The 14,996-nt window shown below is 38.3% G+C and overlaps 1 protein-coding gene across 2 annotated transcripts in view; it reads left to right on the top strand.

Moving 5' to 3' along the window:
• LOC122800048 (slit homolog 3 protein-like) overlaps window positions 1-14,996 on the top strand; it is a 2,083,326-nt gene that overhangs the window by 2,010,060 nt on the left and 58,270 nt on the right. For both annotated transcript variants that reach the window (XM_044069531.1, XM_044069532.1), the window contains 2 exons: window positions 12,627-12,764; window positions 14,216-14,456. In XM_044069531.1, the coding sequence (XP_043925466.1) occupies window positions 12,627-12,764; window positions 14,216-14,456 (379 nt within the window). The remainder of the gene's footprint in view (window positions 1-12,626; window positions 12,765-14,215; window positions 14,457-14,996) is intronic.

Here is a 14,996-nt window from a genome sequence, read left to right as displayed (position 1 = left end):
CTGTGAACTTAGTTAGCCAAAGACCTTTTGTGTTAGCCTCTACTTCAGAGAAGTAGATACCAAACAGGAGAGGACCCAGGACTGAACCCTGTGGTACTCCACTTGTCACTGGTCTGAAGTGTGATTGGGAGTCTGCTACTTTCACAGTGTGGCTTCTGTCAGTAAGCCAGTTGGCAACCCATCTTGTGACATATGGATTTATACCTAGTTTAGTGAGTTTATCTATAATTCCAGAGTGGGGGATTGTGTCTAACTCCTTGGCGAGATCTAGATAGACTGTGTGAACCACCTTACTCTCATCTATGGCTTTGGTGACTGCTTCAAAGACATCTAACAGGTTTCGGAGACATAATCTACCTTTTACAAACCCTAACTGTGTGGGGTCCACAGTTTGGAGATCTCCAATGTCTTTGTTTATGAGTTCCATGATGATACGTTCCATGGCCTTGAAGACCAGGCTTGTCAGGCTAATAGGGCGGTAGTTCCTGGGGTCTGTCGTGGCTCCCCCTTTATGGAGTGGGATAACCGTCGTGGTGCACCATTCAGTGGGCACAAAGCCTGAGATGAGGCTATGACTGAACATGGTACTTAGGTGGGGTGCCAGTTCATTCTGTAGTTCATGTAGAAGGCAGCCTGGGATGTTCTCAGGTCCCATTGATGCTGTGCTCTTGGCTTTGGAGAATGAGGTTTTACCTGTGCAGCCATGATTACAGAAACTTTGGGCCCTTTAGTGGGTGAGAAGGAGGTAAAGTTAGCACTGAACCTATCTGCCAGGATGTTGGTAATATCAGTTGGTTCTGTATATTTAGTGCCATTGTGCTGCACCTCAGAGCAGATCTGAGTATTGCCATTGATATTCTTGACATAGCTAAAGAATGCTTTGTTGTTGTCTTTAGAATCAGTGGCAGTTTTGTTTTCATAACTAGCTTTGGAGGATTTTATGAGCGATCTCAGCTTCTTACTGAGGCTGACCAGGGAGTTCCTCCAATCATGGGATTTTACTCTTTTTGCAACAGTTTCTTTCTTCTGTTGTAGAGTTTATTTATGGCAGAAGACCACCAGATTGGCTTCGTTTTTTTGGAGGATAGCATCTTGGTTCTGTTAGGGATAGCATGATCCATGCACTCATGTAAGTGCTTATAAAGTGCATTTGTGTAGGATTCAGCAGTCGTACCTCTATTGTCCATCTGCATGGGTGTCGTGAAGTTTGCCACTTCTGTCTTAAGAAGTGTGAAGTTGGCTTTGGAGAAATTTTATACGGTTGTTTCCCTAATTGGGGTTGAGGTGGGATGTGGATGTCATGGGGTGATTAGCTTGTGGTCAGATCTGACCAACGAGGAATTGACCTCTGGTGTGGAACACTGGTCGCCCATGTTGGTGATGACCAGGTCTAGGAAATTGCTGCCCCTGATGGGGGTGTGGATAAGTTGATCCAAGGCGTTGGAATTTATGAATTCCAGAAAACGTTGAGCAAAAGAATTGGTACACGAGTAGATTTCCCAGTTAATAGTGGGGTAGTTGAAATCACCCATTATTAGGATATTGGGTTGTACAAAAAAACTGTAGAGCCAGCAAACAGTGACAAACACAAGATAATTTATTGGGAAGACATTTAGCCAAGAATAAAGCAAGCAACCCGGTTTCGGCTGTCAAGCCTTCTTCAGTGCATTAAATTAAATGAGCATACAAGTATATATATATATATATATATATATATATATATATATATAGTATAGCACCACCTGAAGTGAACTGGGGTAAATTGCATCCTTCATTAGAGATATTCATTCAAGCCTGGGGGAAACAGGGCATCCAATTTAATAATCCATTTTTCCTCCATATTATTTAATAACTGATGCCATCCTGATTTGTTATTTCTGTTTCCCTGTATTCCATCAATCACTGTAAATCTGAATGTGGCTTTGGGGTGTTTTTGTATATTTTTATAAAGTGCACTTGTTTGTTTACCAGTTTTAATATCACTGAAGTGTTCTGATATTCTGAATTTGACACACCTGGATGTTTGTCCCACATAGAAGGCTGAACAGTTACAGGAGGCCATGGAAATCACCCATTCAGACTGGCAATTGGCAAAAAACTTTATAGAAAACACTTGTCCAATATTTTTACTAGTAAATTCTTTCATCTTAGACATATTCTTACAATGGATGCAGTAACCACATAGAAAACATCCCTGCAAGCGCCCACCTCCCAAAGTTATTTGTTTAGAGCTGTTATCATATCTATTCACTAGTTTATAATGATTCAAAAATGAACCAATGTTCTTACCTCTTCTAAAGGAAAAATGACATGTATCATCTACCAGTGTACTGAGCTTGGTATCAGCCAATAGGATATTCCAATGTCTGCGGACACTGTTGGTGAGGACATCCGTGTTTCTCCCATAAGTGGTCACCAATCTGATTTGGGAATTATTACTTTATTTTTTGTCCCTGTATTGGAGTAGGGTATCTCTATCCTGATTTGCAGCCCAATGTCTGCCTTGAGCGATGTCCCCTTTCTTGTACCCTCGATCGCTGAACCTTTTAACCAAATCAGACTCATATGTATGATACGTCTCAGCATCAGAACAGATCCGCTTCAGGCATAAAAATTGCGACTCTGGAATATTTCTGCATATATGGGGAGGATGAAAGCTGGAAGCATGAAGCAAGGAGTTGTACTTTGGGTATTTCCGATAGACCTCAGATGTCAGTGTATGGTCTGCATTCATAGTTACTAGTACATCCAAAAAAGTGATTTTATCGGTGTCAAATGTAATCGTAAACTGATTGCCCCATTTGTTCTCATTCAAATATGTGACAAACTCCTTGAGGTATATAATGTCAGACCTCCGTACCAACCAGCAATCATCCAGATATCTCCTCCATATGTCAGTCTCATCCATATATATATATATATATATATATATATATATATATATATATATATATTATGGGCTCTATCATAAATAATCTGTTCCTTGATGTAAGCCATAAAGAGATCAGCATAGATCAGAGCAAACGAGGCCCCCATTGCAGTGCCTTTAGTCTGTAAATAACAGTTGTTCCCATAATGTATAACATTTTTGGTTAATACATGCTCAGCCAAACAGAGCAAAAATGTATTGAAACCAGGTGGATATAATTCAGACTTGACTAACCAGTATTCTAAGGTATCTAAACCTGCCCAGTAGGGGATGTTGATATATAATGCAGAAACATCCAAAGTACACATATACCACCCTGTTTCTAACTGCATGTCTGATATAATCCAAAGAAACTCCGTAGTGCCCATACTGTATAAGAGACCTTGGGACACAGGTGGACAGCAGTGTCTCCTTTGATAATCACATCACCACAGTGGTCAGGAAATCCTTTTATGTGGCACACCTCATGACAAAAGGTTTGTCATCCAGAAAAAAGAGGTCATTGTTCCCCTCATTAGACCCATTATAGAGTACAATGCCTGTTTTGGTATGTACTTCACAAGACATCTACAACAACTGGAAAGGCCACAGAAATACCTCACAAAGAGGATTATTGGCCTCAAACAGATGCCCTACGCAGACCATCTCAAAAAACTCCAGCTTTATGCCATCACATATCGCCTACTCAGAGGTGATCTCTGCCTAACATACAAAGCTATGTCAAACCCAGAGCTGTTGAACATGCTCCACTTAAAGAAATCCCAATCCCTCCGAGCTACACGCTCTAGGGACCTAAACCTTGTCACTAGAATAAACAGAATATGCTGGAGGGATAGATTCCTGTCCCAGAGACTTCCCATACTCTGGAACAAACTACCTATCTATATCAAACAAAGATCCTCATTAGCATTCTTCAAGAAAAGTCCTGATGATTGTATGGGAAATAGGACATTCACCCTGTGGATCACTTCTGTGGCTCTGCTTAACAGAGGCACAGGAAAATAATTTTCTTGGGTGGCAAAAGCCAGGGTACCTTTTTGCCTAGGCTTGTATAGGCCCCAGGGCTGATAGCCTAGTACCTACCTGTGAACCTATGAAGAATCAGAGACCTTTGGGAGTTATCCAGTCCCTTCACTATCCTGTCTTGGGCACACTGGGAGAGATGCTGATAACACTTAGTGTTCTGTCCCAGATAGTACTTAATACTGTTGTACTGCTTACAGCTGAATGTATACAAGATATCTGACGCGGTGTCCCCATGCCAGGGACACGATAGGAGTTGCAGCTGTGCCCAGATGCAGTGTCAGTTACAATCAGGCCCAGGCAACTGTGTGTTATATAGAGGGGCTCATCTAGCTGGACTGCAGAAATATTCCACTGAATGACCCTGCAACAGGTGTACTCTGCTACATTAATGGCTTTTTGGCATGACAGACTTAAACCCTGCTTCAAAGTACATTAATAAACACTCAGCTTCTTGATATGTATTTGTTGAACAGAAAGCTGATGAGATTAATCTAAAATGCTATTTTCATAGGTATATTCAGCTACAGCCAAAGATAAGTTGACAAATGACTTCATTTACAGCGAACACGTAATTTGTCCCTCTACTGCTAGACACATGGACTTGCACATTATAGATCATGTACACCTTTCCTTTCAAAATGTTTGTTTTGTCTTCATTGTACATTCCATCTCCCTAAGTGCACTCAAGATCACTTAGGTTTACTGACAAAATTCCATTTTGAATACAACACTGTGATTGAGGTGACAGTAACATTAATGTGACTTGTAAGCCTCGGTGCTGCAGGGAGCCAACCAAGAAGAGGGGTGAGAGTGGCCATTGTTGACTCATTCACTCAGTCTGTAAGTTTGATCATCTTACTTCATTTATATAGATGCAAAGCTTACCTCACAACTGTCCAGAGTTTAGCAGAATATCTCAGATTTTACATAATATTTTCTACATTTCCCTTGTAAAATTGTTAATTTTCTGGTAGATACTGACTGGTTAGTCAATAACGCCAGACATTAGATTTTCATATTTGTTATTGTTTAGAAAATGTAAGCTGATGTAAAACCTGTTGTTATATTAACTTTTAAGTAAATTAGAATTATATTTAAAAATTGTCCCTAATTTTGGGCCTTTGTCCACAGTTGTTGAGCAAACGAGTTAAGAGTTTTACATGCACATGCAAATAGCATAATAAAATATGTATGTATATATCTAATAGCTGCCTCATCATGAAAAAAAAATCCTGTCACAGAAAATGACTGCCCATGGCACAAGAATTATCACGCCTTTATTTCATTTCCATTGGCTTCATTGCAGTTTGCTCATATGGAACAAATCATTTATTCATTTCAGTTTTCTGTAGTCACTCATGTAAACAAGTTATTCACCTAATATTTGCGAAAAGAGTAAAATATACTACATTTTGTTATTACTTTTGCTTTCATATCAAACAACAAACACAATTGTTTTATATGTAGATATTTCCGTACTAATCCCAACTGTGTGACTAATATAATATATAAATAATATCTTAATAATGTCAGTCTTCTCAGAATTTGATTGATAGCATACTGGTGTTTAATATACGCACACACACATACGTGTATCAGTTCAGAATTTTGTAATTTTTGAATATTCATTTATGTATCATAAAGTATTTCAGTAAGCTTTCACACAAGCTACAGATGTCTGGCAAACCTGACAATGGCAGCCACTTCAGTTTTCTTCCAACAAGTAATGCAAACTATGCTCCCTCATCAGCAACATCAGAAAGTAATCCCAATAAGCATTAACCCAGGTTCTCCTTTAGCAGCATTCTTCTGAATAACAAAATAAATTAAACGGATCACCAGCACTCATCAATCAAATGTGTTTTTAGTACTGCTGTACTTCAGCTAACCTGCAGTACCATTTTTGAACATGTCTCAGTGGGAGGAAACATCTTATTGCATCTGCCCTTTTTCCCTTTGATTGAGTTGGTATCTTGTTGAATCTAAAACAAGCCAATAAATTGGAAACATATGCAGTACAAGTGGAACAGTGGACAGAATCCCTGTTGTAGCATGACATTGGAGCACTCTGCAAAATATCTAATAGTTCAGAGGTATAACCAAAGGAAGGATTTTGTGCTGGTTTTGGACTTGTTGTGCATAGCAGCTGCAGTTTAAAGTGTAATATAAACCAGCTCCATAGAGTCTCAGGTAATAAGCCTGGAATGTGCAAATGCTAAAGTCACTCCGGAAACAGACACAGAGTGGTCAAAATGTACTCAGTCACTCAGGGAACAGTCCTGGAATCTGCAAAACATTGCAGTTTCTCAGGGCACAGATGTGGAATTTGCAAACAGTACAGACTTGCAGGGAATAGGCATGGAATGGGTAAGCGGTACTGTATCTTTAAGAACAGACATGGAATGTGCAAATGGAACAGTTACTGTTGACATTGCACTGGTAAAGAGCTTGCTGTCTCAGTAATGCCTTCTCTTGAAGCTTTTTCTAAAACTCACACCTGCACATCTCTCACAGATATATATATATATATATATATATATATATATATATATATATATATATATATATATATATCCTTTACCTCACAACTTTAGTTCTCTACGTACGTATAAGCATGTATAACATATGAGATACAAAGCTCAATGTTTCCATAGTCATAATGAAGAGTGTTTAGCATATGAGGTATGAAATCCAGTACTTAACATGCACTTATTATGGCCTAGACAGTACTGCAGAGCAAGAATGTTTGATGTACTGTGCATGCTAGCTCATGATACAGATGACCTATGTGGCAGCAAATAGTTCTGCAATACAAATGCCTGAATTGTGTCAGCTTTCTGCCATCACAAGTAAGTTATTTCTGCAGAGGGACCTCCTTCTACTGATGATGCTACTGGTTTAACCATTGTGGACTGCATTGTCATACTTTATGAAACAGATTTCCCAGCATGCACCTGTCTGGACTTGTCTGTGAATGGCAGTGTCATCATAGTATTATTTGTCCTTGTCTAATATGCCAAACTGCTGAGGTTCATCACATTAAGTAGACCTTGGCCCTGTAGGACAACACGAGTATTATCAGAGGGTCACAGATTTTCAAGGACTACATACAGGTGTTCTTGTCTTCTGTGTAGTTGCAACTGTTAAGCTACCTGCCACAGGCTATGTTTCATAAGTAATCTAATGTGCAGGGCATTTTACAGTTCAGAAGTGCACCTCAACATATCTCAGGTATCACAGGGACAGCCAACCTAGCTGCCAGACAAAATGTGCTCTAAGCTTTATAATGTAGTATCATGTGGTGTCATTGTAAGAGAAGGTTTGTTGTGTAGGGGGATTTGTAATATTCAGAATTTTCATATCCGGACCTTTATTTCTTTTGATTTCTCCTACAAGTTTATTATGTTAGGTTTTGTTTCATTAATATAAAAAAGCATATAAAAGGCATCATATTATTAAAATTAATTGGAGTTTACAAATGCATAGTTGATTTCTCAACTTTCCTTTTAGCTTCATATGGAAGATTTACTATAAAGTTATAATCCATCTGCATCAGAAAAAGTGCTCGTTGCATTTTGGAATATATGTGCACAAGGGACGACAATTTTCTTTTCCATGGAATACCACCTAGCAATGAATAGCTTTTGAAAAATAATTACAAACGTACTTGGTATCGATGAAGTACAAGGCAGAAAACATAATTTTGTTTATTAAACATGTCCACATTGACAACATTTTTTCTTGTGTGTGAGGCGTAAATCCCATGAAAGTTAGTATTTGCTTCCATCTTGTGGCAATGTTTAGTACTACAACTTTATGCTTTAGCAGCCAGAAATGTTGCATATAAACCATTTACCTGCCTTTTCTTCTTTGTAATATATTTTTAGCTGGTACAGAAACTATTCCTCAATAATAATATGACAGTGAAGTTCTTAAAAGGAAGACATTTCAAACACTTCATGATGGAGAACAGATTGTCTGGAATAAATAAGTCTCTGTTAGACTCACAGCTACATTATCAGCCACCTAAAAACATGATTTTGCATTGTACACCTTCCTATACTCTATTTATGATCTCCTGTAGTCAGTTGCCCCAACTCTATTCCAAGTACCATGCTTTTGTTAGATTTCTGCTTCCTTATAAACTTCTACAAAGAGTACAGTAACTCATTTGTTTTACCTAGTTAGGAAGCACAAAACTTCCAAACATGTGGAATAGAAAATTTATTTTTATTATCACAAACTTTGTGTTGGCACATTAATCTGTTGCAGTCTGCAGTTTTACTGTTCTTAACTCACAAATCATGATGATCTTTGTTTTTCTTTTTTACTTTTTTCTTTATTGGAGCTCTTGTTCAATAGACTGACAAAAATGTTCTCCGTGAAGGGCTGATACAGGCAAACAACTGGTGCTAGAGCCATGGACTAAAACTAAATGCCAAGAAATGCATACTAATACCCTTCGAGAAGTCATCGACCCCTAGAATCTGTCATATTGACAACACATCCCTAAGAGATGACCCAGTAATCTGGGACTTGGGGGGGACACATAGCCAATAATCTAACATTTGACCATCAAGTGTCTACAGCGGTGAGGAACTCTAGGTCCAAAGAAGTCACTGTTCTACTGTAGTCATCATTCATCAGACCTGTCATTGAGTACAATGCCCCATTTGGGCTGTACCTAACCAGGCAGATCCAGCAATTGGAATGTCCACTGATGTTTCTGAGTTAAAGAATACAGGGTGTAAAGTAACATGTCCTATGCAGACCACCTCAAGACCCTGTTCCTGTATTCTGTCTCCCACAGACTGTTAATGGGAGATCTATGCCTGACATACAAAGCATTGTAAGACCCCACTCTGATGGACCCCCTGCATCTGCAAAGCAAACAGCATCAGTATTACCCATTCCAAAGACTAAAACCTTGTCTGTGGTATAAATAGAACTTGCTGGAGAGACAGGAATTTATTCCAGAGAATACCCATTTTCTGGAACAGGATCCCCATCCATGTGAAGCAGAGTTCCTCCCTAAATCAATAAGTGTATCTTGGACAATTGGATGGGGAACGTGAAATTTATCCCTGGTTTGAAACCTATGTCTCTAATGGACACAGGCAGCCTTTGAATGGTTCATTTGCTAGGCCCCAGCTTGTAAATAGCCCCCCCCCCCCAGCTCCTTCTTATGCTTATCAAAGGTAGTAGAACTTGTCAGTGATTTGGGATGCACAGCTAGGCTTTAAAAGGCCCTTATGGTCATTAACCTAGCTAGTGCACATTAATGAACCTATAACAAAACCTTGTAAAGAGGCACAGATGTCTTAACTGCATTTCATTATATGCATGCTGGAGTTTTATGCAAAAAAGTGTAATAATACGTATTTATATGCATTTTTGCATAATAGTGATGCTGATTATTAAATTGCTGCAATGTATGCTTTTTTATCAGAACACACTAAACTACAGAGCTAACACATGACTATTTTAGACTTTTTTATGAGGTGATAACTAGGTGTGAAGTGCTTGTAACATTAATAGTCTGTTTGGTGTCTGATGAGCACCACCAAACAGGTTGGTTATACACACACACAATGATGACTGTGTCTAAGATTATAGAACACAGGCCCTTTGCATTATGTAAGCTTGCCCCATGACATAGCAGAGAAGGCAGGAGTCAGTAGCATTAGAGGAAGATAGGATGTCTCATAGGGCCTTAGCATTAACATTAAGGGAAAACCAGTTATCACTAAAGCTCCAGTAAGGGGGTCACTGACAAGTTATCAAAGCTCAGTTTCCTGACCTACACTTCAGTGACTGGAAGCTGCTGACACGTTCATCAACCAAAAAACAAAGACTAAATTAAATGTTATTACATTTTGCATGAGGATGAGACCCTGTACTACATATGTGGGTGCTGCACTTCTTTGTCCCTTAGTTATTCCTCCTACATCAAGGTCACACAGTGTTCAGAAAAGAACTCCATGTTTCCCCTTTCCTTTGAGGTCATATAACGTCAGAGTATGGATAATATTTAAAAGTAGGTAAGGATTGATTTAGCCCTCCAGGAGGTGGAAAGAGCTCGCCTACATCTACAAAAATATCTTTAAATGCCAAATCATTTAATTTCTTTCCCCAATGCTTTTTAAATATGTTAAAGTATTCACTTGTTTGTGATTTACCTCCATTTCCTGGATAACCTGATACTACGTACTTTGTTTGTTGAACAACTGATACCAGGAGTGTCATTTAGCTTCAATCGACTCACCTCTGAGGAGCATGGGGTAATGTTAGGGTAGAGCGGGATCAGCACTTGGTAAATGGGCCATGGACCTTAAGGATTTGGGTAGATGGCAGGCATCTGTCCATTATATGGTGGATAGTTTGAGAAAAGATGACCTCTGATGTACTGATCTGGCAGGGAAAACGGTTGCTGTTACATCTGATAGTCAGGAAGGACTTATTGATTACTGATACATGCAACAGACTGGGGAAGATATGTTTTGTGATATAGCTGATATTGTGGGAGGAGACAATGATTGCTGATCTATCCGATACTCTGGGAGGAGACAAATATTGCTGATCTATCTGATACTCTGTGAAGAGATACTGAATGTGGTATAGCTGATTGCCTGGAAGGAGATACTGATCACTGATATACCTGATAATCTGGGTGGAGACACTGTGATATGTCTGATACTCTGGGAGGAAACAGTGATCACTGATATATGTAACACTCTGTGAGGAGACACTGATTGCTGATAAATGTGATACTCTGGGGGAGAAGACACTAATTGTGATGTATCTGATACTGAGGTTGGAGACCATGATTGCAGTTATATCTGATACTGTGGGAAGAGACAGTGACTGCTGATATATCTGGACTGTGGGAGGAGACACTGATTGCAGATATGTCTAAATATTGCTGAGGAGACTAATTGCTGATATATCTGATATTCTGGAAGAAAACACTGATTGTTGAGATGTGTGATAACCTGGGAGGAGATATTGACTATGATATATCTGATACTCTGGAAGCAGGCAGTGATCGCTGATATATATATGATAGTCTGGAAAAGAACTGATTGTTGATACAGCTGATAGTCTGAGATTAGATACTGATTGCTATTATATATGATAATTTTGGAGAAGAACACAGATTGGTGAAATTAGCTGGTAGCCTAGGACTAGAACAATGATTACTGATATAGCTAAAGTGTAGGAAGAGACACTTTTGATATATCTAATAGTCAGGGAGGACATGCTGATAAACGTAATCCTTGATATACTGCAGTTATAGCTAAAAGTAACATGGTATTTTTGGGGGACAGTTCCAAGGAATGTCAGGCTGGAACTTAAGACAATAAACGATATTCCAATAACACTATGGGACAAGTAAACTGACCTGTGCAACAACAATTTCAGAAGTGGGTTTACTGTACAGCAATGTGATATTGTTAGGCATGGGGGGAGGGGAGTTCAGTTGCTAAAAGACTATGTGTGTAATCATCAAAAGAAGAAAACACTGTGCATTGTGATAGTGCATACCAAGAAACATTGACCTAGTACCACATAATTGTTCTGACTTGCCTTACCAAGTGTCTGTTCCTTGCTCTGATGTGTTCTGCTGTTATTCATAACAAAAATTCAGAAATCTTTCCATTTATTATGCATGTAAGTAACGGAGAAGCTCATCTCATTACTATAATATGATAATGTGAAGATCTGTTACTGTGATGACTCGTTGGTAGAAGCTTGCTCAGAAATTCTGCATAAAAGCAAAATTAGTGGAAGGGCAAAACCGAGGATAATGTGTAAATACTATTCTAACTCACTTAAAAAGTTAATAGAACAACACGTTTTGTATCAGCATGCATTTTTTTAAATAAGTATGAAACTCTAATGATTGGTGTTATTGACTGAATTTAAGTCAGCAGTGCTTTAACAGAAAATCAAAAAATTTACAATGGATGCGGCAAATATACGAGGCAAAAATCAGGGACACCATTCAAAATCAGGGGACGGAATGTATGGTCATTGTAGTAGATTTGCAACATTCTTCACAGAGAAATCTGTCAGTAAAGTTTTTCATACTGTTTGGAAAGTGTTTGTTTTTATTTATTTTTTATTTATTTACACTTCTGCATCTAAATTTTCTGCTGAATTTTGTAAGCAGGTCTACACGTCAGTAGTGAAAGAGATTTGGTGTGGTCATATACATTTCACCAAATATAGACCCTCCAGTGGGAGTCACATGTGCTTCATTCCCATAATGCAATAGCTATGCAGTGGAGTAAGACTATGTAGAGATTGTCATTTCTCTAGAGTCACTTTAGACATCTTAATCCATTGCATAAGTAGAATATGTCTCATCATTTGCTCATCACAATTACTTAAACTTTTTAACTGTGTGCCAAGAAACTGCTAATACCTCTATTAATACTTTTCCCAACACTTATCATTTGGTACTGGTTTCCAGTTTTGGTTGGTCACTTATTTATAATGTACATTCTGATAGATGCATTCTCAGTTTATTTTGACTTATTTCAGCTCTTCCTATTTCACAATAAATAATAACAGGTTTTCAAAGCTACTGAACTGTTAGGCAAGTAAATGCATTTTATGATTGAGGAAGGTAACATTTAATACCTTTTCTTGCTGTTGTTTTCCACAGATGTGAGTGCTTACCTGGGTATGTCGGTAAACAATGCGAAACAAATTTTGACGACTGCCAAAACAATAAATGCAGCCATGGTGGAGAATGCGTTGATGCTATCAATGGCTATACCTGTCTATGTGTTGAAGGCTTTAGGTAGGCCTTGCATACTTTCACATTACTTGCTATGATTCACTTTATGTAACTGATCAGAAACGTTTTTAGAATGTGGTAAATAACTATTGCTCTTTGCCTTCACCCTTTAACATTTGTTTTACATAAATGAATGCTTGCAGCCATTTAACAATAATAGCATTCATCAGAACTGTGTACCTGTTTTTAATTACTGCTTACACACTGTTCAATTTGTATTTTTTTAATAACCAGGGACTAATTCAGGACTGTGAAATCTATTTTATGAATAACTTCCTCTAGAAAGGCTGTTGATGTGTTTGTCATTGGTTAAATCACTCATTGAGTAATAAAGCTGAGTTCTGCCCATTGGAGACAGAAGATATGAAATCTTATGACAGAATTGTTAGTATTTAAAAAACTTTATTAGTGATACTATCCATATGGGTTGTAGATATGAACAAACCTCTGTATTTTGCATGAAATATTCAGCAAACAAGTTGAATACTTTGGGTAACAATATACACTCCTGTCTTACTCCTTCCCCAGTCTTGAATCAGCCACTTATTCCATTTTCAGTTCCTGTTGTTGCCTCCTGTTCTGCATTCAGGAGGCAGAAAAGGTGACCCCAGCAGTGTCAAGCTGTATTCTTATCACAATCTGTGTTGTATTGTTTTTTGCAGATTGTTTTTTTTTGCCACTGATTCAGCATTCTATTTATTGTGAAAATGAATGGTGATATTAAAAAAAAAAAACAGCAATTTATTTCACAATAAATAAACGTGAGTGCATTATAAACTGATCTTTGTGAAGAATTTATCACTGCAGCCTTCAATTCATAATTGACAATAAAGTAATAATGTCTTTCTTATTTTGCACAAAACTAATTTTTATATTCAGAATACACTCTGTTTTGTGTGCTTTAGTTTTTATATGCCTTCTTGTGGCATAGGTTCATAGGTAGGTACTAGGCTATCGGCCCAAGGGCCTACCTAAGCCAAGCCAGCAAGGTTCCCTGGCTTACTCCATCCAAGAAAGTTATTTTCCTGTGCCACTGTCGACTAATTGTCGCATTACAAGTTATCTCCAACAGAGGGAATAAAGCAAATGATAACTTTACTATTATAGCTATTAGTATGAAAGCAGATTCACAAAGAATTAACCCTTGAAGGTTTGGACTGTATGCCAAACACTTCAACCTCAATGAATTTGGTGAAATAAATTAATGTGTACTGATGAAACATTTCTAGTCTATACTTTACATCCATGTTATTGTCTGTCCTTTGTTAACCCCATTCCTTAAGCATGTTTAAAAAGCAGATTCAGAGGTTAACAAGGAGAACATATTCCAACCTCTCTTTCACTTAACCTTGATTTGGACAGAAGAAGGAACATGTAAATAAATTGCAGCTAAATCTTAACATAAGAAAATAATGTTGTCATTTGTTCATGAGTAACTTTTTTTAACGTTTTAGTGGGCTGTTCTGTGAAATCCCCCCACCAATGGTTTTGCTTCAGACGAGTCCATGCGATAACTACGATTGTCAGAATGGGGCACAGTGCATCACTCTCCAGAATGAGCCAGTTTGTCGTTGCACAGCTGGATTTGTGGGGCAGAAATGTGACAAGCTCATCACAGTCAACTTTATTGGAAAAGATTCTTACGTTGAACTCTCAGGTGCTAGAATTCTGCCACAAGCAAACATATCTCTACAGGTATGACACAAAAAGACACTGTAACATAGTCTCGGTTTCAGCATAATGTGTGGAATGATTTGATCTTTCTGCTCCATCTGTGTGCTCATCTGTCAGTCACAATGATATCAGGGCAAGTGAAAGTGCCTTGTAGCTATATAATAGGTTTGATTATTCTTGTCCTGCTAACCTGAATAGGGGTATTAAATGATGCACTGACTGATGTATCTACAGTCCTACTTACTATTACAGAGAAGGCAATTTCAGTCAAGCCTGTGGTTATTAGCATTGTCTGTTTGTCTGTCTAGGAAGGATTGTTGCTCTAAATGATTGCCACTGTTGAAATGACACACACACACCCCATATGCAAAAGGGGGAAAAGGGGTTGTGGATGAATAAATGGATGTAAACACAATGGGTACACAGTCCCTTCTCAGGGGGTGACCTGAGGGCAATGTCTATGTAAACAAGGGAAGTAGGAATCAAACCCTGCCCTGCTGGATGGTCCAGTCCTAAAAGCACATAATACTAAAGCTCTATGCCAAACTGCTAGATGACATA

This window comes from Protopterus annectens, chromosome 4.part0 (assembly GCF_019279795.1).
Source record: "Protopterus annectens isolate FY-2018-M chromosome 4.part0, PAN1.0, whole genome shotgun sequence".
NCBI classification, from domain to species: Eukaryota; Metazoa; Chordata; order Ceratodontiformes; family Protopteridae; genus Protopterus; species Protopterus annectens.
Note: the sequence above shows the minus strand (reverse complement) of the source record. Positions and strands in the feature narration are given on the sequence as shown.